General features: G+C 40.8%; 1 protein-coding gene across 1 annotated transcript in view; it reads left to right on the forward strand.

Moving 5' to 3' along the window:
• LOC138821883 (endogenous retrovirus group K member 21 Env polyprotein-like) overlaps positions 1-21,379 on the forward strand; it is a 55,719-nt gene that overhangs the window by 9,062 nt on the left and 25,278 nt on the right. The window contains exon 3 of the mRNA XM_070014353.1: positions 2,078-2,959. Coding sequence (XP_069870454.1) covers positions 2,078-2,959 — 882 coding nt within the window. The remainder of the gene's footprint in view (positions 1-2,077; positions 2,960-21,379) is intronic.

The following is a 21,379-nucleotide window of genomic DNA, read 5'->3' on the forward strand; positions in this document are numbered from 1 at the left end:
TTTCTGGATATAAATTTTAAAAGTAAAATTGTTGTTAACATTTGCCTCAAAGTGGAAAAATTAGGATTACCAAAATAATTGCTTTGGGATTCAAAGTGACAGAGCGCTAGCCTTGAGCTGTAAAGCTGAGGGATAGCACTCAGGCCCCGAGTTCAAGTCCAGAAAACAGCTAAGGGAAATGCAGATGAGGCATTTATCCCAGTGTAGAGAAGACATTCGTGAGACAAGAGCTATGGAGGAGCATCCAGAGGCAGTAAGCCACTGCTCGGATGGCAAAAATGTCAGATCCTAGACTCATTTGTGTGTGGCCCTTCAAAAATTGGTCAGAGCCAGAATGTCATGGGAAGATAGTTTGTAAACATGCCTAATGTCCATGACTGTCTACCTTGTAGGGACAGAAACATTAGTATTCTGTGATAGTACTAAAAAGTGAAGTTATAAAATGTGTGAGATGGTTTAAATCCCAGCCCCTGTATGTTTCAAAAGCCCTAATTGACAGTAACTTTTGAGCTAACACCAGCTACAAGAAATTTATCTGTTCAAGAAAATCGTTTGTAAACTTGAGAGTGTGTTTCTATTAACATCTGTCTATTAACATCTGCACGGGTGACTTAGGCATTGTTAGGGTCACTAGGGGTCACATTCCTAAAGATGCTTTTACAAACCAGAGTGCTAAACAAGCTACACTGCTGTAGCTGGAGAAAAAGTCTGTGCATTTGTCAAAAGTTAAAATATTGTTCTTAATGATATCTAACCCTGGTAACCTCTTTCTAAAATAGACTAAGGTTATAGGTTCCTGGCTAAGTAGGATCAACACCCCTGAGTCTGCTTGAAGAAGTTACAGAAGATGAATCTTCACCCATCATCCCCTTTTTATTTTTTTTATTTTTATTTTTTTTTGTCGGTCATGGGGCTTGAACTCTGGGCCTGGGTGCTGTCCCTCAGCTCTTCAGCTCAAGGCGAGCACTCTACCACTTGAGCTACAGCGCCACTTCCGGTTTTCTGGTGGTTTATTGGAGATAGGAGTCTCACGGTCTCTCCTGCCCGGGCTGGCTTTGAACCGCGATCCTCAGATCTCAGCCTCCTGAGTAGCTAGGATTACAGGCGTGAGCCACCAGCGCCCAGCTCCATCATCCCCTTTTTAGAATAAGGGACCAGAGTCATAAAAAAAAATGTGGCAAAATAGACAGAAGAAAAACGCATGGAAAATAGTAGTACAGGCCTGAACCCTCTACATCTGCCTAGAAAATCAGCCTTATTAAAAGAACTATCTAGTTAAAAAGCTTGTCATCTTGATAATTTGTCCTGGGCTATTGTCTAAATAGTCTTAAAAACTAGTGGGGCCACAGCCTGCCAAGCCTAGGTATTACTTGTATCCTTAACCAGTCTGTGTAGAAATATACAGCCTAGCACGAGGTGTGACAGTCCCTTGGAGACACTGAAAGACCCTGCTGTTGCTGTGGCTGCTACAGCCTTACAGTCACAGGGAGTTACCCTGACCTCCTCCACCATGGAAAAAGTAGACTAAACTCCTGCCTGATTCCATCTTTTGGATGGCTTCGTTTTGTCCATGTTACCATATAACTACTCTAATTTTATTATGGCTACTCCTCTTGCCGGGAGACAAACAAACATGGTATTGCTCATTCCCTACACTGCTTTGCCTTTATGGGACTTCCTAAACATATTAAATCTGATAATGGTCCGGGATATGTCGGACAAGCTTTTCAAACTTTTTGTAAATCTTACCAGATTTTTCACTCTACAGATATTCCCTATATTCCTCAAGAGCAAGAAATTGTTAAACAAGCCAATGGGCTGTTAAAACTCCAAATTTTTAAATTAAAAGGTGGGAATTATACCCCTTCTCTCCTGTTAATATTCTTCTCATGCTTTCTTTGTACTAAATTTTTAAGTTTATATTGTAATGGACTTTCCACAGTACAGTGACTTTGGGAAAAAAAGAGAGCAAAGAGCTTTTGGTTGAGTTAAGTGGAAGGATCCTTTAACAGGTGATTGGCACGGGCTCGATCCAGTTTTAACATGGGGTTGAGGACATGTTTGTGTTTTTTTGCAGGAAGAAAATGAATCCCTCTGGTTGCCTGAGCATTGCGTTAGGATTGTGGAGGCTCATTCTGATGACACAAACCCTGACACATTGGGCTTACGTGCCAGATCCCCCGATTGTGCGCCCTACAACTTGGGAGGGAGTTGAAGTACTCATTCACGTCAATAGATCAGCATACAGTACAGCACTTGATCCCTTCATCCAGCACACCAAGATGGGAGATACCTCAGCTTCAGACATTGGAACTCCATTCTACTTTACCACCAGCTCTAAAGGCTCCATTCCAGGCTGTATTATAATGCTATCCATGACTCATAAAATTTGGATCCCAGACAAAAATCAAATGTACAATATACAGATGACATCTTTACCAACTGGTTACCCAGTTCATGCAAATTTTACTCCATCCTATATGATACCCCGTTGCATTAATTCTTCACAAATAGTAGTATCTACAGGAAAGCCTCATCCAATAAGGTACAGGCATGTGAAGCCATTTGTTACCAATATTTCTGGAACTAAATTTCAATTAATGGACTGGTTTGGAGCTAATCTTACTAATAAGTACAATTTTGGACTGTGGTGGATGAATGGGCATCCTCAACATCATGTTTGGATGCTAGTGGCTGCACTCAACAACATAACCTGGCCCAATTCATCCCTTTCAAAAAATATTATGAGTTGTGTATCACCACCCCATGTCATTATGTATAGACCATTCAATATCTCTATAGGAGCTAATTATTTTAATGTCACCTGTTCTAATTGTTCTTTTACTAATTGCTTGTATAGCGGCATAACTGAATCCATACTTATTGTTAGACAACCATCTGTTGTTATGCTTCCTGTAAATATTTCTAAAACTTGGTATAAAGATTCTGGCATTCAGGTGTTAAGACAATTGAAAAAACTAATGCACCCTCATCGATTTGTTGGGCTACTTGTAGCTGATGTTTTGGCTTTTATTTTGTTTGCTGCCTCTTCAGCGGCAGCTGCTGTGGCACTAACACAAAATGCACAAACTGTCCATTATCTTAATCAGCTTGCTCATAGTACCACACAAGCCCTACCTCTGGACGCTAAAGTGGCAAAAACTGCTAAAAAAAACTTTTTAAACAATTTCAACTCTATATCACTTCCCTGACTTATGTTAAAGGATTGCTAATGTCATTGCTTGGCGTGGGAATGCTTTTGCTGATAGTATTTCTATGCCTTCCTTGTATTATACATGCACTGCAAAACTCTCTTATGAGTTTAGCCATACAGCTACATAAGATCAAGCTCTATATAAATGAATTCCCCGAGAGGAACTGTAGCCAGAGTCGGGTAAGAGGGGGTGCCAGTCTGACCAACCTAAGACAGGGCCTTCAGCTTTGCTCTGAAGAAGTTCCCGATGACGGGTAAGGCAGACAAGGTGATCCACACAGCCTAAGACAGGCGGGTTCGCTTCTTCAAACAAAGATGGGGGAGATGTTGGGAGTCCACAGTAAAGCTCTACGGTCATCTTGACCCCTGTGCTCACTTAAAGGCACACATAAGGAACTGGCTTTCATGAAAAACACTAGGTGCCCGGGATTGCTTTGCTATGTCTACAGAATTTGTTTTACTTTCTATCAGTTGATCTTGTCTTGTTTTTACTGCAATTTGTTTTTATTAAAACTTTCCTTGTTTTTCTGCACTATGGTAACCTTATGTTACCTCTTGACTTCTAATAGTATATAATAGGAAAAATTAAAAATAAACGGGACTGTAATGTCTTTATTTTTCTGCATCCTCGCCCCCTAATTCAGGATTCCCTTTTGTTGCCGGCAGGCTCTGGCACAATGGAATTCTAGACTGCCATCAGAAAGAATGACATAGCCCCATTTGTTAGGAAATGGAAAGATTTGGAAAAAATTATATTAAGTGAAGTAAGCCAGGCCTAAAGAAACACAAGTCCCATGGTTTCCCTTATTTGCAATAATAAGTATATGTCTGAGACAAGCAGAAAAGATCAGATAAGTTGATTTTAGGTGAAATGAACCCCACTATAAGTATTGAATTGTTTTTTTCTTCTGATTGTAACATATTTATAAGATGATTTCTTTGTTGTTTCATATGCCCCTCCCCCACAGCATAACCGCTGCTTTCATTGGATTTGATGTTGGTATACTTTGTGGAGAGGAAGGGCAAAAACAAAGCGTTTAAATAGGGATACAGGTGGACCCATTGCAACAATGAGATGTACAAGTCGTTATGTTGAAAAACGAAGTTTACAACTTTGATAGGGGGCGGGGGGGGGGAAATGGGAAAGGGTGGAAAGAGGAAACAGAGGAGGAGCCAACAATTCTTGATAAGAAATGTACTCATTACCTTGCCCATGTAATTGTAACCCCGCTGTATGGTATTTTCACAATAAAAATTTTTAAAAAGACAAAGGCTGGTTCAATCCATTGTTCTCTCTTATGGGAACATGGTATGCTAGGTGTGGAATAGAGACCTGGCGGGCAGGGGAACAGATTCAGACCCAGATTAGAAACTTGCAGTAAGGAGTGAGCGAATTATGGGACTAGGACAGTCTTGCAGTCTGGAGGATTGGATGGAAATTATTTGGACGGTATTTCTGTGATGTAAAAATATGTGTACCAAGTTGTAACATGAGGAAATAGACTGCAAAATGATGCAGTATCCAGTATCCCTACTCTCTGTCACTCACTCATCCCCTAAGCTCTGGGTCTGATCCCTCCATAGTCCCAGCATAAGAGGGACTATGACAGTGATCCTGAGTGGTTATTCCTGAGAACAACCACTCAGGATCACTTGGTTATTGTAATTGTGGGATGGACGACATTGTTTTGAGCAGTCTCCAGTACAACTGTGGAGGCACCCAACTAGAGCTAATCCTAGTTATCAGCCCAAGTGGGCAGGTTTGATGGGCAGGGCAAACAGGAGCTGGTGCTGCCCTGCTCCCCAAGTAGATATGTAGATGGGGGAGGACTGTAAGAGCAGGTATGGGGTGACTCCACCCACTGTGTCTGGATCACAATGAGCCGACAATGCATACCTGTTTCTAGCTGAACAATAAGATACAAGAATCGAGGCCACATCCACATTCTGTGCTACCTAGTACCATTGGCATTTTCCTCTATTGGATCATACCACTACCAGCAGGTGAAGGAAGTAAAGGTGCTATGTGGTGACTGAGTGAATTTCAGAGATCCTGTAGGAAGTGGGTGATTGCAAGAATAGAAGTGATTTCAGAAAGCTTGGGAATATGGCCCCTCCATCTTCCCTATCCCATTGCTGGGATATCTAACCAAACCAGAAACGCATGCACAATAAAATTTTCTTTAGGCAAGAAACAACAGCAAGAGTATCTGGAGAGGAATTGACCTGGTGGACCCACTAACACCAACAAAAAGAAAACTGAAAACAGGTAACCTCATAACAATAATTACTGTGGACTGTAAATCAACCAAGGGTGAGACCAAAGACCATGCAGACCTGGAATCTTCCTCTGGTTCCTTTCCTGCTAGTGTCCTTTCCTCTGACACTGGAATAACTAACAATATGTCAGAAGTCCTACGTTACCCCAAGAGAGTAACCAAAAGATAAACAAAGATAATAAGAGAGAAGGCATGGCTGGAGAAAGCTAGAGAACATGAAAGAATTAATGACCAAATTAAGCCTGGAGAGAGACCATGTTGCAGAGGACTTGAAGTTGGAGAGGTCCATGAGGAAAGACAAGGTTCAACAGATGAACGAACTGAGAGATGAGAAAGAGCAATGGGCGTGATAAGTGTTTGACCTAGAAATAAACATGGTGGAACTTCAATGGCATTTGGCAGAGCTACCCTCCAGCAGCAGCCTGCAGGACCAACTCAGACCAAGCTACAGCTGCCAGCCAAGACCTATTAGTTGCAGAAGTAGCAACAGAAATGTGAGAAGCAGTGTTACATTCAAAGGCAGGAAAACTAGAGCCTCAGTCTCCAAAATTTGAAGCAGCAGGAGCGGCTGTGGTAACTGGAGCAGCAGGAAAAGGCCTGGGATCTGCATAAGCTCTTCAAGACATTGGGAAGATTACACATTAATGAGGCCATGAGATGCACAATTTTGCATAACCTAGAGATAAAAGAGCAGCTGGACCAGCTGCAGGATGCCTTCCACAGGCTAAGAAACAGAAGGAGGAGCTCTCTCATGTGCTGCACTCAAAGCTCCAAGTGAAGGAAGAAGCTGGACCAGCAAGAGGAGAAGTTAGAAGAATAGAAAGAGATGGCTGAGTTAAGGAGCCAAGTGGCTCAGAATCTCAGGAGCTTCATGAACAGCTGCAGGAGCTCAGAGCTACCTGTGAACAGCACAGGGCCTACAATTTGCAGCTGACCTTAAAGAATGAGGCCTTGCCGCAGCACCTGCAGAAGCAGACACAGTTGCTGAACAAAGTTGGAGGACCAAGAAGGACCATCAAATATTACACAACACTTGTGATGTGCCTTAAAACCAACAGACAGAAGCAGGAGCAGCTATGGGCCCCAGCTGAGCTTTCTGGCTTTCACTAGAGAAGGAGGAGTGAGTAAAAAGTAAAGGGGGTGATTCTACTTGTTGTGACTGTCCTAGAGGACAGACAACCCAAAGACTAGGTGGGATTTTTATCTTTATCCATTGATGAATTAAAGAAGGTGAAGCTTAGCCAGCAGCTACAGGAGCAACAGACCTACTATGGGTTCCTGGCCAATATGGTAGTCAAGAGACAGAGAAAGCTGAAGCAGTAGGGTTTCTTCTCCAGAAGTTGAAACCACGGGAATGGAAGCAGGACACACAAGTGCCCAAGAAGACCCTGAAATTTTGAAAATTCAGAAACAACTCTTCAGTATTTAAATAAAAAAGTAATTACACAAATTGATCTAAATACCAAATGTATCATCTGTCTTAGATTTTCTGTTTATTAACTTAAAATCACATTCCTTATGAAGGAGAAAAATAGCTGAACTAACATTAATATCTCTAAAATATTTTCTTAATTAAAAAAATTCCTCAAAGAAAAAGATTAGTGTGAAAATCACCTTTGAGCATACTCTACAACTGAGGTGTGAAAAATTAAACAAAAGTAATGAATTATATACAGCTCCATATTCATAGCTTTTTAATGAATTACTTTAAAATGTCCTTCATTTTTGAAATCAGTTCAGAATTCTTGCACAAATTAAAATTGGGGAACTACATTACCAATAGAAAATTAATACAGTATTTTTTATGAGATTAGAAATCCGATGAAAATATAAAGATTGCAATGGCTCAAGTGGTGAAGCACCAGACAAGCAGGAGGCATGACAATTTACAAATAAAAAGACTTGGATGGTCATCTAATAACTCCACAATGAAAGCTCAGCTAATTTTCAAAATCACAAGATAAAAAGTCAGCTATAGTATGGTGGAAAAGTAATTAATTCATAGTAAAAAATAAAAGATACAAAAAGGTAAGAAAAAAAAATTTTCCAATCCTGTTCAAATTTAACTTTCACCTAGCCAAAATAAACAACACTTGTCACTGTCTAAGGAAATTGTAAGAGGCATTTCCATGAAAGAGGAAGTTAAAGTTGTGGTTTCCAGGATGGAAATTCCAACTCCAGATGATATGTAAATCAACTTCCCTCAATGAGAACTCAGGTACAAACCCTTTTCTTGGCCCACCGCCCTGAATCAGAGGACCTATTCCTCCTCTTTTTGTGAAAGGGAACTTTCTTTACACTTTTTTTTTACCACCTCCCCATTGCTGACACATTATATAGAGAAGTCTCTTGGGGTTGTGGTGTTTCTTTATCTTGACAATGTCAATTTGAGTTTTTGAAATGTGGTTAAGAGTTCCCTTCTCTGGAGATTCGCTATTGGCTATTTCCAACTTCCTGTCAGACCCTTTTCTCCAATGGTAAACCACTACTAGTGAAGATTCTATACGTTGGGAACTCTATAGGAGAGAACCTTTCTCAAATGAAGCAAACCATTAATATTGTACTAACTTGAATTTTATGCACAGTAATCCCATTTTGTTATGAAACATGGAGGTAACATATAATAAAACATAGCATGTAAAAAATGAAGATAAGATAAAGTAGCAACAATGCAACAAGAGAGCAAGAAAATATTTAAAAATTGCTATAAAAATAAACCCATGCAAATATGAGTCCCCAGTGACTGCTTTTCACCATGAAAGAAGGTGGATCTCAGAATAACAGCAAAAAACAAAACAAAATTAAACAAAAAAACATTTAATTCAGTGGGCATTGTTGTTTTCCCAGTAATCCTTGCTACTCAGTAGGCTGAGCTCTGAGGATGGCAGTTCATAGCCAGTTCATATAGGAAAGTCCAAAAGACTCATCTTCAATTAACCACCAAAGTGGAGCTGTGGTCCAAGTAGTAGGAGAAAAAAAAAAGCAAACAACAACTACAACAACAACAACAACAAACCCTCACGAATAGTGCTCATGCCCTAAGTTCAAGCCCCAGGTACATTCGAGAACAAAAAATCAGTACTGGTTTCAGTGACACAAAGCTCTATAGCAGACTTCTGATTACTAGACCCTGTTACCTGGGAAGAAAAAAATAGAAACACCTCTATACTAGACCATTGGGGTGTTAAACTTTCTATTAGATTGGATTCTTTAAGTTTCAGTACTAATTTCTAAAACTAAAATAAAATAAAATCAATTGGAATACTTAGAGAAATAGCTGGTAATAATGGAGAAGAAATAAAATGCAGGGCTGAACACTAAAGATGAAAGAATGGCTTCAGAAAAAATAAGTCATAATTTTTGGGGTAAAAATGAAGAGAACATTAATTCAGGCTAAGAGATTAATAATAACAATGGCAAAGCTCAATTTACCCATTAGGCATACTGAGTGGTTAACAATAGCCAAAAATTGGAACAATACAACGGTTTGCTGTCCAGTTGTGATGGTTCTTTGTTGGTGTCTGTCTTTCACTCTATGTACCCAATTATTGTGCATTCATCCCCACTGCCATTATCATATGAAGGTAAAAAATAATGCTTAGCCAGCACCAGTGGTGCACCCCTGTAATCCTAGCTACTCAGGAAACAGATCTGAGATATCAGTTCAAATCTGGCCCGGGCAGGAAAGTTGTAGACACTCATCTCCAATAAACCACTAGAAAGCTGGAAGTGGTGCTGTGGCTTAAGTGGTAGAGGGCTCACCTTGAGCTGAAGAGCTGAGGTTTCCCTCAGACCCAGAGTTCCGCAGCACCAATGACAAAATTTTTTTAAAAAGAAAAATTTAAAAAAAGATTGAGAGTCAATGCCTGAGAGTCAAAGATGCAAACATAGTGTTAGGCTACTATTTCTCTGCTGACAATTCAGATAGGGGATTATGCTTTCAAAGCTAGTGGATCAACAGCAAGAAAGGTACAAAATTGATTATAGTAACAAAACCATAAATGGGAAAGGTTATGCCAGGGAAACTACAGAACCTATAACCCTAAAGAGAATATTCTGATAGGATAAAATTTATAGCTAATTGAATATTGATAATGTGCTCTTGAAATCCAATGTATATAGATATATGTATATATATGTATATTTATGTCTATGATAATTTTTTAGATCATTCTCAATAATGGCATTGAGTTATTAAATTATATATTAGAATACCACATCATTTTATAATAAAAAGGCAAAAATGATTTTTGAAATAAAGATAAGAGAAATAGAGTGGAAGAAGCGCTCAGGGACAGATCCTCTACCCTGAGTTCAAGTCCAGCACTGACAAACAACAAGAAAAACAACATCGCAAGGATGAGTCAGTATAGACAATAGACAAGAGGAAGTGATCTCTGAGCCTAGGATCTTTGTTCCCTCATAGTCAGGTGATCAACGATAGTCACGTGATTACTGGTATGATTCAGGCAGGTGATGGGAAAGCTGGGAGGGGCTGGTCTGTGGGCAGATTTAATCCTGATCACAACTCAAGCAAGAGATAATTCTTGGCATCTCAGCTATGTGCAAAGTGTGAATTGGAAGAACTCAGTCAAGGAGATCCTAAGAATAAACACAAGTTTTTATTCCAAAAACAAAAGCAAACACAGAGAGGACAAGGCCTAACTGGTAAAGTACCAGCCCAACATCAGGCCTGACAAATTACAAATAAAAAAATTATAGGATGATCACCTGTTAAGAAATACGAACTCAGCTACTTTTGAAGACCCACAAGATACAGTGGATAATCAGTAATATGGCCTACAGTCCTGTGGAAAAGTAATAAATGCATAGTTCCATTATAAAACATACAGAGAAGTAAAAAACAAAACAAAACAAAATAAAACAAACACAATAAACTTTTCCAATCCTGGACAAACCTACATTGCACCTAACTCAAATAACCTAACCAAATTGTAAGAAGTAGGTCCTTGAAAGAGGAAGTGAAAGGTGTGGTTGCCAGGATGTAAATTCCAGCTCCTATTGATATGTAAATCAGCTTCCCTAAGCAACCAATCAGAGACTTCCTTTCCTGGACCCACCCTCTTTCAGTATAAATAGAGTGGAAGTCTGAGTCTCAAGCATTGCTGAAGATCCTACATCAGAAGGACGGAGGCCATTTGGAGCTTGTATACTCCAGGTGAGGATTAGAGTGGGAGAATCTACTCCTCTTTTAATTCTTCTCTCCTTGGTATGGTGGTGGTGGTGGTGGTATTGTTTTGTCAGTTGCTGGGATTGAACCCAGTGGTAGGGCAGTGTTGCTGGGTCACTTTGTGCTCAAGACTGGGCATTGTCCTTGGGCCACTTTGTGGTCAAAGCTAGTGCTTTACCACTGGAGCCACAGCCCATTTGTGATTTTGGAGTGGTTAATTGGAGATAAGAATCTGTGTCAGGGGGACTTTTGTGGCTGAGGCAGTTTCAAAGCTTGATCCTTAGCTCTCAATCTCTTGAGTAGCTAGGCTTCTACGCGTGAGCCACCAGCACCTCATTAGATTCTAGGAATGATGGACCCTGACACTGCCCAGGCCTTCCAGAAAGAACTGAGATGTGCCCTCTGTATAAATACTTTCATAGAGCCAGTCACCCTAGAGTGCGGGCACAGTTTTTGTCGACCTTGTATCTGCCTCTGCTGGGAAGAGACCCAGACTCCAGCCACGTGCCCTGTGTGCAGGGGACCCTGCCAGCAGAGAGACCTCAAAACCAACGTGGTTCTGAGGAGCCTGGTGGCCATTGCCAGAAGAGCCAGCCTCAGGCATTTTCTGAGCTCTGAAGAATACATGTGTGGGACACACAGGGAGACAAAGCAGATGTTCTGTGAGGTAGACAAGGCCCTGCTCTGTAGGAGCTGCTCCCAGTCTCAGGAGCACAGGGCTCACAAACACCATCCCATAGAAAGGGCTGCTGAGGAGCAGAGGGAGATGATTTCAAAGCAGATGCATGTTGTATGGGAAAAGACTCAAGAAAACCAGCACAATTTACAGGAGAAGAGGAGACTCATCAACCGATGGATTTGGTATGTGAAGCTATTCCGAGGCATGACTAAGGATGTTTTTAGAGTGCTGTTTTTAGAGCTGGGCGTCCAGGAGGAGGAAAGACACCATTCCCAGCTACTGATCAATGAAGGAAGAGCCATGTTACTGCAACTCAGAGAAAGGGAAACCCAAATGCTTCAGAAGAAGCATCAGCTCAGGAATATGTATCAGAAGCTGATCGAAACATACCAGAAGCCAGATGTGGACCTGCTTCAGGATGTAGATTTGACCCTAGAAAGCTGTGAGTCAGTCTTGTTCTTCCTGCCTCTTCCTCTGAGGCCAGAGCTCAGTGCCCCTCCCATTCCTGGACTGATAGAGAGGCTCAGCCAGTACCGGGTGGAGATTGCTTTCAATGAAGCTACGAGGAATCAAGATCTTGGGAGCTGTGTTGGACACGACAATCCCTATGCAGTTTTGAATTCTGAAGAGTCCTTCCACTTTACTGCTTTTGGACGCCAAGTCTTCAGCTCTGGGAAACATTACTGGGAGGTTAGTGTGAATGACTCTTCCACCTGGGCCCTGGGAGTTACTAGGCATTCCTCCATAGAGAGCAACCTCACTGAATCTGAGGATCTTTTCCTCCTTTTGTTTGTGAAAGAGAACACACTTTCCACCATTTTTACCACCTCCCCACTGCTGTCTCACTATGTAGAGAAACCTCTGGGCCAGGTTGGTGTGTTTCTTGATCTTGACGATGGCAGTGTGAGTTTTTGGAATGTGGCTAAGAGTTCCCTTATCTGGAGATACCCCACTGGTGCTATCCAATTTCCTGTCAGGCCCCATTTTTTCAGTGGTAGCCTGGTGTTCTAAGTGAAGAGAATATCTATATGTTGGGAACTCTATGGCAGAGAACCTTCCTCAAATGAGGCAAACCACTAATACTGTACTAATTTGAATTTCTCGGTGCAGTAATCCCATTTTTTCATGAAATATGTTGGTAATAATAAAATGTAAAATGTAGACACCAATACTAAATGAAGATAAGATAAAGTAGCAAGAATGTAACAAAGGAGTAAATAAATATTTAAAAATTGCTATACAAATAAACCCATGCAAAACTGAGTCCCCAGTGACTGCTTTTCACCCTGAAAGGAGTGGGAGCTCAGAATAACAATAAAAATCAACACTTAAAGCAGTGAGCACTCTTGTTTTACCAGTAATCCTTGCTACTCAGCAAGCTGAGTTCTGAGGATAATGCATAGCCAGGACGAACAGAAAAATCGAAGCGACTCTTATCTCCAATTAACCACCAAAGTGGAGTTGTGGTCATGTGGTAGAAGAAAAAAAATCCCACATGAACAGGGCTCATGCCCTAAGTTCAAGCCCCAGGAACAGCTAGAACAATAAAGCAGTACTAGTTTCAGTGACACAAAGTTCTAGAGCAGCCTTTTTATTAATAGGTCCTGTTATCCATCCCGGGAGGAAAAAAAACAAACACCTCTCTCCTAGATCATAGGGGTGTTTACACTTTCTATTAGATTGGATTTTTTAACTTTCAGTACCAATTCCTAAACAAGGGGAAAAAAAACGTATACTCAGAAAAAGAGCTGTTAATAATTGAGAAGACTGAAAATGCATGGTTGAACACTACAGCTGAAGGCATGTCTTTAAATAGAAGAAGTAAGTCATCTTTTGGGGATCTACAAATGAACAGAATACTATGATAGGCTAAGAGATTCACAATAATAACTATGGCAAAGCTTAATTTATATATTAGGCATACTGAGAAGTTAATAAGAGCTACCAGTTGTAACAATATAACAGGATGCTGTGAAGGTGTGATGGCTCTTTTTTGGATACTTAATTGTAGTTCTTTCATCCCCTGTGAAATTATCATATGGAGTTAAAAAATGCATACCTTTGGTGCTGGGAAGGTGGCTTAGTGTTAGAGCGTTCCCTTGCATGCTTGAGGCCCTGGGTTTGATTCCTGAGCACCACATAAGCAGAAAAAAAGCCAGAAGTGGTGCTATGGCTCAAGTGGTAGGTACTAGCCTTGAGCTGAAGAGCTGAGGGACAGCACCCAGGCCCAGCGTTCAGGCCCCACGACCGGACCCATCCACCCCCCCAAAAAGCTTACTTTTTTGTTTCCCTTTCACTCTAGATACTTAATTGTTGTGTGTTCATCCCTTCTGTAATTATCTTATTGATGTGAAAAAAACTATTACCTTGAGATTCAATGATATGTATGTAGTGTTAGACTGCTACTTCCCTGTTGGCAATTCATATATAGGAGAGTTTGCTTTCAAAGCTCATGGTTCAACAAACAAGAACAGAATACGTTCAAGATCCTGGAATGTGGAAGCTTATGTCATCGATTCTACAGAACTTACTATCCTAAAAATAACATCCTAGATAATTTTCTACTGTTTATAGTGAATAGAGTATTAAAAGTGTGCTCTTATAAAACAGACACACACACACACACACACACACACACACACACACACACACACAAGCATTATTAGGTTCTCTTATCAGTTTATCATATATATTAATTTACCATTTCATTTTAATATAAGCTTAGTCATATATGGTGTTTATTAGCCTTTTGATCCAACATAAAGCTCAGGAGAGTGCATAGATCCTTAGTTTAAACCCCTGGACTATTTCAGGAAAAAAATTAAAATGAGTAAGTCACAATAGAAAATAGACTTGGAGGAAGTAATCTCAGATCCAAGGATCCTTTTCTGACACACAGTTAATTGATGGACATTCAGGTGATTACTGGGTTCAGACTGGTGAAGGAGGTGGGCGTAGGGGGTAGGTTCCCTGTAGACTTAACAATGATCACATCTCATCCAATTGCTAGTCAAGTTGGCATCTGTCTGTCATCTCAGCTATGTACAAAGCTTTGATAGGAAGATATTAATCCAGGAAAGCTTAGGTATAAACACAAGATCATATTCCAAAAATAAGCTAAAAATGGGTATGTTGTATACAATTCTGGTACTGTACTGTTGAATTCATACCATATGCTTAAACTCTGCAAACCAATTTATTTAACACTAAATTAATCTATAACAATGCAATGATGTTGGTCCAGTTTTTCAATTTAGAAAACCATAGGCAGGTGTTAATTAACATAAGGTGGTGCTGAGTTTATTAAAAGAATGTGTGGTCATGTTTCACTGTATAAATGTGAGTATAGAGAATTCAGTGCAGTCTTGGTTTATCTTCTCACACGTGATTTTTAGGGTGACTTCACCGTCCTATTATAGGATTAAAAGTAGTATTTGTGACTTTGACCACTTTTGGTAGTTTTTGACTTTTGTACTGTGCACTATTGCTTTTATTTTTCTCTCATTTCCAGAAAAAAAAGATAAATTACTTGCTGTAATCATGTTGTAATGCCCTGGCTTATACATTTAAATTTCTATTGTTTATTTCTGTGATATCTGTATACATACAGACATCATTCTGACAATTTATCTTATCATACAAACATATACTATTCCATCTTTCTTTGCATTATCTTTCTTTGCATCTATCTTTGCATTAGTAATTAGTAATATCCTAGATAATGTGTTACTTATTTCAGAACTTCATGATTATTTTTACTACTGGCATAATTAATGCCATTGACAAAAGAACTCAATAAATTAGATGTAGTCAAAATTTTCTACCTTATATATCTAGAAGCATCAACAAAACTACTTTATTCTTGTTTGTGTTTTAAATTTCTGGCCTATATTGTTATAGATCTATAGTTTATTTTTATTGTATTTTATTTATCTATTCATCATTTATTTTTGTTTAATTAATTATTTTTGCTAGTTTTTAAAATATTTTATTTAATAGTTGAATAAAGGAGTTGCTATTCAATAAAGTAGTTTGTGAATACAATGCATCTTGATCACTTTAATCTCTTTTTAACATTTCCATTCATCTCTCCCAACCACTTATTCTCTGATTTTTCTTAATTTTGTAGCATATGCATTGATTTTTTTTTACTTGCTCCTGCTTTCTACCACTTTGCTATATTCTATATCTACTTTCATGGTAGAACACTTTTGCTGGTTAAAGATTATCTAGTATCCCTTTAAAAAATCATTTTATGTGTAATTGAAAAATGTTATATTTGTTAAATTAATTCTATAAAATTTAGGGATACTTTGTATTCTGAAAGTATATTCAATCATCATCACCTTGGAATATTCTCAAATATTCCTCATTCACAAAGAAATCTCATACCTGTCTGCAGCTATTCTGAATTCTCCTTAGACTTCCAACCCCAAAGAAACTGTTATGCCTGATTTTGATAATTCAAAAATTTCATTAAAATCAAATCATTTTATTTGTTATTTTGTGTCTGCCTCTTTACATCTAGCCTGTTGTCAGTGTTTCCACTAATATCAATTCTCCATTTCTCTTTTTTACTTGATAATGGGCTATTTCATGAGTATAAAATGTTTTGTGATCTGTTTTCCTATTGGTCAGCGTGAATTTTTTTTTCAATTCTTTGGCTGTCATGGATAATATTGCTGTTTTGAACTTTAGTGTATAAAAATTATAGACAAAGTTTCTGAATCCATTGGGAAGATTACTATTGACTTAATCATTCCTTTGGGGGAAACTTAAAGCCATATTTGCACTTTTTTTTGATTGTGGAGATTGAACACTGACCCTGGGCACTGTCTCTCAGCTCTTCAGCTCAACTTGAATGCTGTACCACTTTAGCTACAGCACCACTTCTGCGTTTCTGGTGGCTAATTGAAGATAAGTGTTTCATGGACTTTCCTGACCAGGCTGGATTTGAATCACAATCCTCTGGTTTTAGCTAGGATTACAGGCAAGAGCCACCAGCACCCGGCTCATATTTGCATTTATGTGCACTTAATGACACTATGTAGATAAAGAATGGAAATTTGAACCAAATGATGTCATTCCAGCTTTTCAGAAAAATTGAGGTAGCAATAAATATCTCCTCCTTTTCCATTTTGTTACATTAATGACTCATGAGCTATGGGACCCTTACATTAGCATCTTGTGACATCTGTGTAGGTGTATTTAGTATTAGAAAATGTTCATAGAGAAATATAGACAGACAGATTTTCAGAAAGCAAAGGATATCAGGTATGAAAGAACAGCATAGAAGGAGACACATTTATCTAGCCTAAGAGATTTAGAATACTAAAACAATGAGGAATAAGCCTAGTTGATAACTAGTTCTTCAATAACCAAAAATGGTTCCCTAGAACTGTTTCTGCTATACCTTAGCTACTATCATTTTTTTCCTTCCATCTGGAGGTATTCCTTCTCTTCTCTCATGACTGTAAATTAGCGTCTGCCGTTTTGGTGCTATGATTGGCCAAAATGATTTCCAAATCTCACTTAGACTATCCTTCTCATTGTGATTAGCAGTGACCCCTCTCAAAATCCTGGAATATGTGTATTTCAAGAATTAATCTACACCTGACATCTAAGCACATTCCTGGCATTAATTGCCCTGACCTAATGAACAAAACTTTTCTTCAACACAGTATCCTAATGTAGGTAAAGCACATGAATTAGGGTCTATTGTCAAGTATCAGTATTGAAGGAACAATTATATATTCCAAGTTTGGGTTCTTTATTTTGCATTCACTAACTAAATGTTCATTGTTGTTGTTGTTGCTCTTGTTGTTTTGGCAGTCCTGAGGCTGAAACTCCGCGCTTGGGAATTATTCCTCAGCTTTTTTTTTTTTTTTTTTTTTTTTTTTTTTTTGCTCAATTCTAACCCTCTACAACTTGAGGCACAGGACCACTTCCAGTGTTTCTTTTTCTGTTTATGTGTTACTGAGGAATTGAACCCAGGGTTTCATGAATGCTAGTCAATCACTTTACCATGAAGCCACATTCCCAGAACACTAAATGACTCTCTTAAGATGGCATTAAATTTTCATTCCATAACTATGTATCATAATTTTAGCCAGAAATTTTTGCTAGAAAAGGGCATTGATCAAAGTACTGAATCCAGTAAGGCTAGATAGACAATGAATAACAGTCACGGTCTAGCCAGGGCACAGAGGGACTTACCTCATGGAGCTGGTACAACAGAATGAGTGAGACAGCTCCTGACCTACAGCTCAACTCCAGAATGAGAGGGCCACCTTGGTTCCAACCACATTAGAGATGCTGGGTCAACTCCTCCAGCACCCATTCAATCAGTTCCTGAGAGAGAGAGAGAAAAAAACGAAAGAAGGTCAGAATTACACTTAAGCCAGGTACCTGTTGCTCAGGCCTGTAATCCTAAGTACAGTGGAGGCAGAGATATGAGGATTGTGGTTTATAGCCAGCCCTGGCAGGAACACCTGTGAGATTCTTATTTCCAAAGAACCACTAGAAAACTGGAAGTGGTCCTGTGTCTCAAGTGATAGAGTGCTAACTTTGAGCTGCGGAGCTCAGGGAGCTGCCCCAGGCCCAGAGTTCAAGCTCCACGACTGAAAAGGAGTGGACTTCCCACCACAAGAAGTAGACTGAATAACACCCATTGTCCTAGGGAGCATGGCAGAGAAGTCAGGCTGAGCTTCCTGTCAGCTGGGAGTCATAAGTAGGTCACCCAGCTTCTCTGTGCCTCAGTTTTCCCAGCTTCAAAACTGAACAAAGTAAAGGATCCTGTTCCTCATGGGGATTGGGTATTAAAGAAAGAGAGTCATGTTTTGTTTCATAATCCCATACCTGTCACAACATTAATAACACAAAACCATCTGAGATCTTTCCAGGTCTTTTCTGTCATATATACACAGAACTGCCAAGAACCGTATCTGACGGCCCCTCCCTCTGTGCCTGGCTCTGCTCTAGAGATCCCTCTGTATTAATCCCTTGTTTTCTCAAAACTGTCCCATGAGGAGATTGAAGTCCAATGGTTGAGGCCCAACCCAGAGCTTCACCTGTGGTCAAAAATGGGCTGCTGTGGACTGAGTTTGTGACAATCCATCAAAACCAATGACTGAGCGTGGCACTACATGTCTACCATCCCAACTACAGAGGACCGACCCTGGTGGCTCATGCCTGTCACATACAGGACTGTGATCCATCCCAGCCTGAGCATATATTAAGTCTCCATCTCAGAAATGCCCAAGACAGAAAAGCTGGTAGAAGACCTGACTGGCAAGCCTAAAGTCTTGAGGTCAAACCCTAATATACCAAAAAGAACCAGGGTCACAGTGCCAGAGGCTCATGCCAATAATCCTAGGTACTCAGGAGGCTGAGATCTGAAGATCACAGCTCAAGATTTAAAATAGGTTTCGCCTCGCCCATCAGAAGTCATGAGGAGAAGACCCAGAGTCTGACTAATGCTGTTGCACTCCATACTAGCAGGACTCATATCTTTACTAAGTGTTGGACATGCTCTCTGTCCTCCAGGAAAGCCATCCCCTGCAGCTGCACTCCTAGGTCCTCCCAAGCTCCCACTCCCACCAACCAGGCCCAAGGGAGTACACAGCTCCAGGGCACACAGATCCCTTGTTCTTGTAATTTAACAGTGCTGTGTCCCATTCAAGCATCTCACCCTTCCAGGCTCCCAGACCTCAGCTATGAAGCCCATGCATGCCCGAAAGATAGCAGGTAGAAATTACCAAAGCATTCAGCCTCCTTGTTACCACTCACTTCTACACACACACACACACACACACACACACACACACACACACACACACACACACACACACACACACACACACACACATCCAGACTGGTGACAGAAGACTCATCCATGCAGCACCTCAATTTGCCAACTGATCACGCACCTGAGCACAGTCAGACTGTACAAGGAGAAAGATGATCTCTCTCTCTGTCTCTCTGTCTCTCTCTGTCTCTCTGTCTTCAGGTGAAAGGATGATCAAGCACAGAAGACAAGGGTTCACACAGAAAGGGGGGTCTATCTTCTGCATCCAAAGCCTCCCATCCGCAGAAAAAGGCAAAAGACCCCAGAAGGCAGGGGTGGACATACTGCTCCCCACCAGCTTCCCACCAGGGAAAGGAAGGGTGCAGATGTGCGGCTGTGTGTCTCCCATTGCTCCAGGTCAGGGGCTCTGTGGCGTCCACTCCTCACCCAAACTTGCATCTCCCCATTTCCTGGGACACTAGACACTGGATATGGGGATGGGATCCTCGGGTCCACACCCACCCCCACTCCTGGGGCACATTTATGGCAGGGTGTGGGCCAGACTGTGGGGCACAGAGGAGGCGCAGGTCCTGGTCAGGAGGGGGGGGGGTGATATGGGGTCAAAGGGAGCGGGCCTGTGTGGCCACCACTCACATGTGCTGCTGGCAAAATCTGTTGGCAGCTGCTCCAGGTGGGGCGAACAGCAATGGCAGTGGTATGGTTGACATCAGGCCCAGAGCAGAGTACAAGGGTGCCAGGACCAGGTCAGGGCAACAAGATGGCTAGAGGTACACCATTGCCCCATTGTCTGAGGAATCCAAGAGGCAACATGGGTTTTAGCCAGCAGCACCAGGTTTGAAATGCTGTGCCATGGGGAAGGGGAGGAGGGGGCCCAAGCACAGGCGGGCACATGGTGGGCCTGAGCAAGGCCTCTCCTCTTAGTCCTCGAGTCTCCTGCTCATCACTCAGCTACCTCTACCTCAACTGCTGGTAGTGGTGTCAACCAACAGAATCTCAGTGCTACTGGGTAGTATGGAATGTGGGCATGGCCACCATTCTTGTATCCCATTGTTCAGAAAGATCCATGAAAGAATGGGGATGTGGCTGGAATCCTGTGATGCAGTCAGAATGGGTGGAGTCAAGATGATGGCAGCCCCTTTCCCAGGGAACTCTGTTCAATCCACTTAGGGACAAGAATGTTACCTGAGCCGGGCGCTGGTGGCTCATGCCTGTAATCCTAGCTACTCAGGAGGCTGAGATCTGAGGATCGCGGTTCAAAGCCAGCCCGGGCAGGAGAGACCGTGAGACTCCTATCTCCAATAAACCACCAGAAAACCGGAAGTGGTGCTGTAGCTCAAGTGGTAGAGCGCTGGCCTTGAGCTGAAGAGCTGAGGGACAGCGCCCAGGCCCAGAGTTCAAGCCCCACGACCGACAAAAAAAAAAAAAAAAAAAAAAAAAAAAAAAGAATGTTACCTGCTTTAGCCGGATGGCTGCAAAGATTGTTGTGTATGTCTGTTTGTTCCGAGTCCCAGACCTTGAACTCAGGATCTGGGCACAGTCTTTGAGCTGATTTTGATCAAGGCTAGCCCTCTACCAATGGAGCTACATGGCTTTACTTCTGGTTTTATTGGCACAATTTGGACAGGAGTCTCAAGGACTTTCCTGCCTAGGGTGACTTTGACCATCATCCTCCTATCACAGCCTTGTAAGTATTAAGGAGGACTGCTGAGAGCATTTTCATATCATTAACATTTTGACAACTGAAACCTGTTAGGAACTTTAGCACTTTTGAAAAAAAATGGCCTTTGTTTCATCACAGTTCATTTGCATATGTCATTGTGATTTCATTCTCATATCCACACTATAAACTCATGGCAATTAAGATCTGACTTGCCACTGTGACATCACAAACCCTTTGTGACATCATCACCAATGTGACATCAGACTGTCGTTATGACACCTTCAGCTCATGGTGATATCACCAAGCTACACTGACATCATGGCATTATGACATTTCATTGCCATTTTGCTGTCATAGACACATTGTGAATGTATATCCTATGATTTCATTCTATTTTAAATGTGGCATATCAGTTGATATCAGAAACATATTGTGACCTCATAACCATTGTAACATTATAAACCCTGTGTGGCGTCATAACCAGTATGATATCACATTGTTGTTATGATATCTTTAGCTTATGGTAACATCACAAAATGACAATGACAT

This window comes from Dipodomys merriami, unplaced genomic scaffold, assembly GCF_024711535.1.
Source record: "Dipodomys merriami isolate MVZ:Mamm:240054 unplaced genomic scaffold, mDipMer1.0.p SCAF_95, whole genome shotgun sequence".
In the NCBI taxonomy this organism is placed as follows: domain Eukaryota; kingdom Metazoa; phylum Chordata; class Mammalia; order Rodentia; family Heteromyidae; genus Dipodomys; species Dipodomys merriami.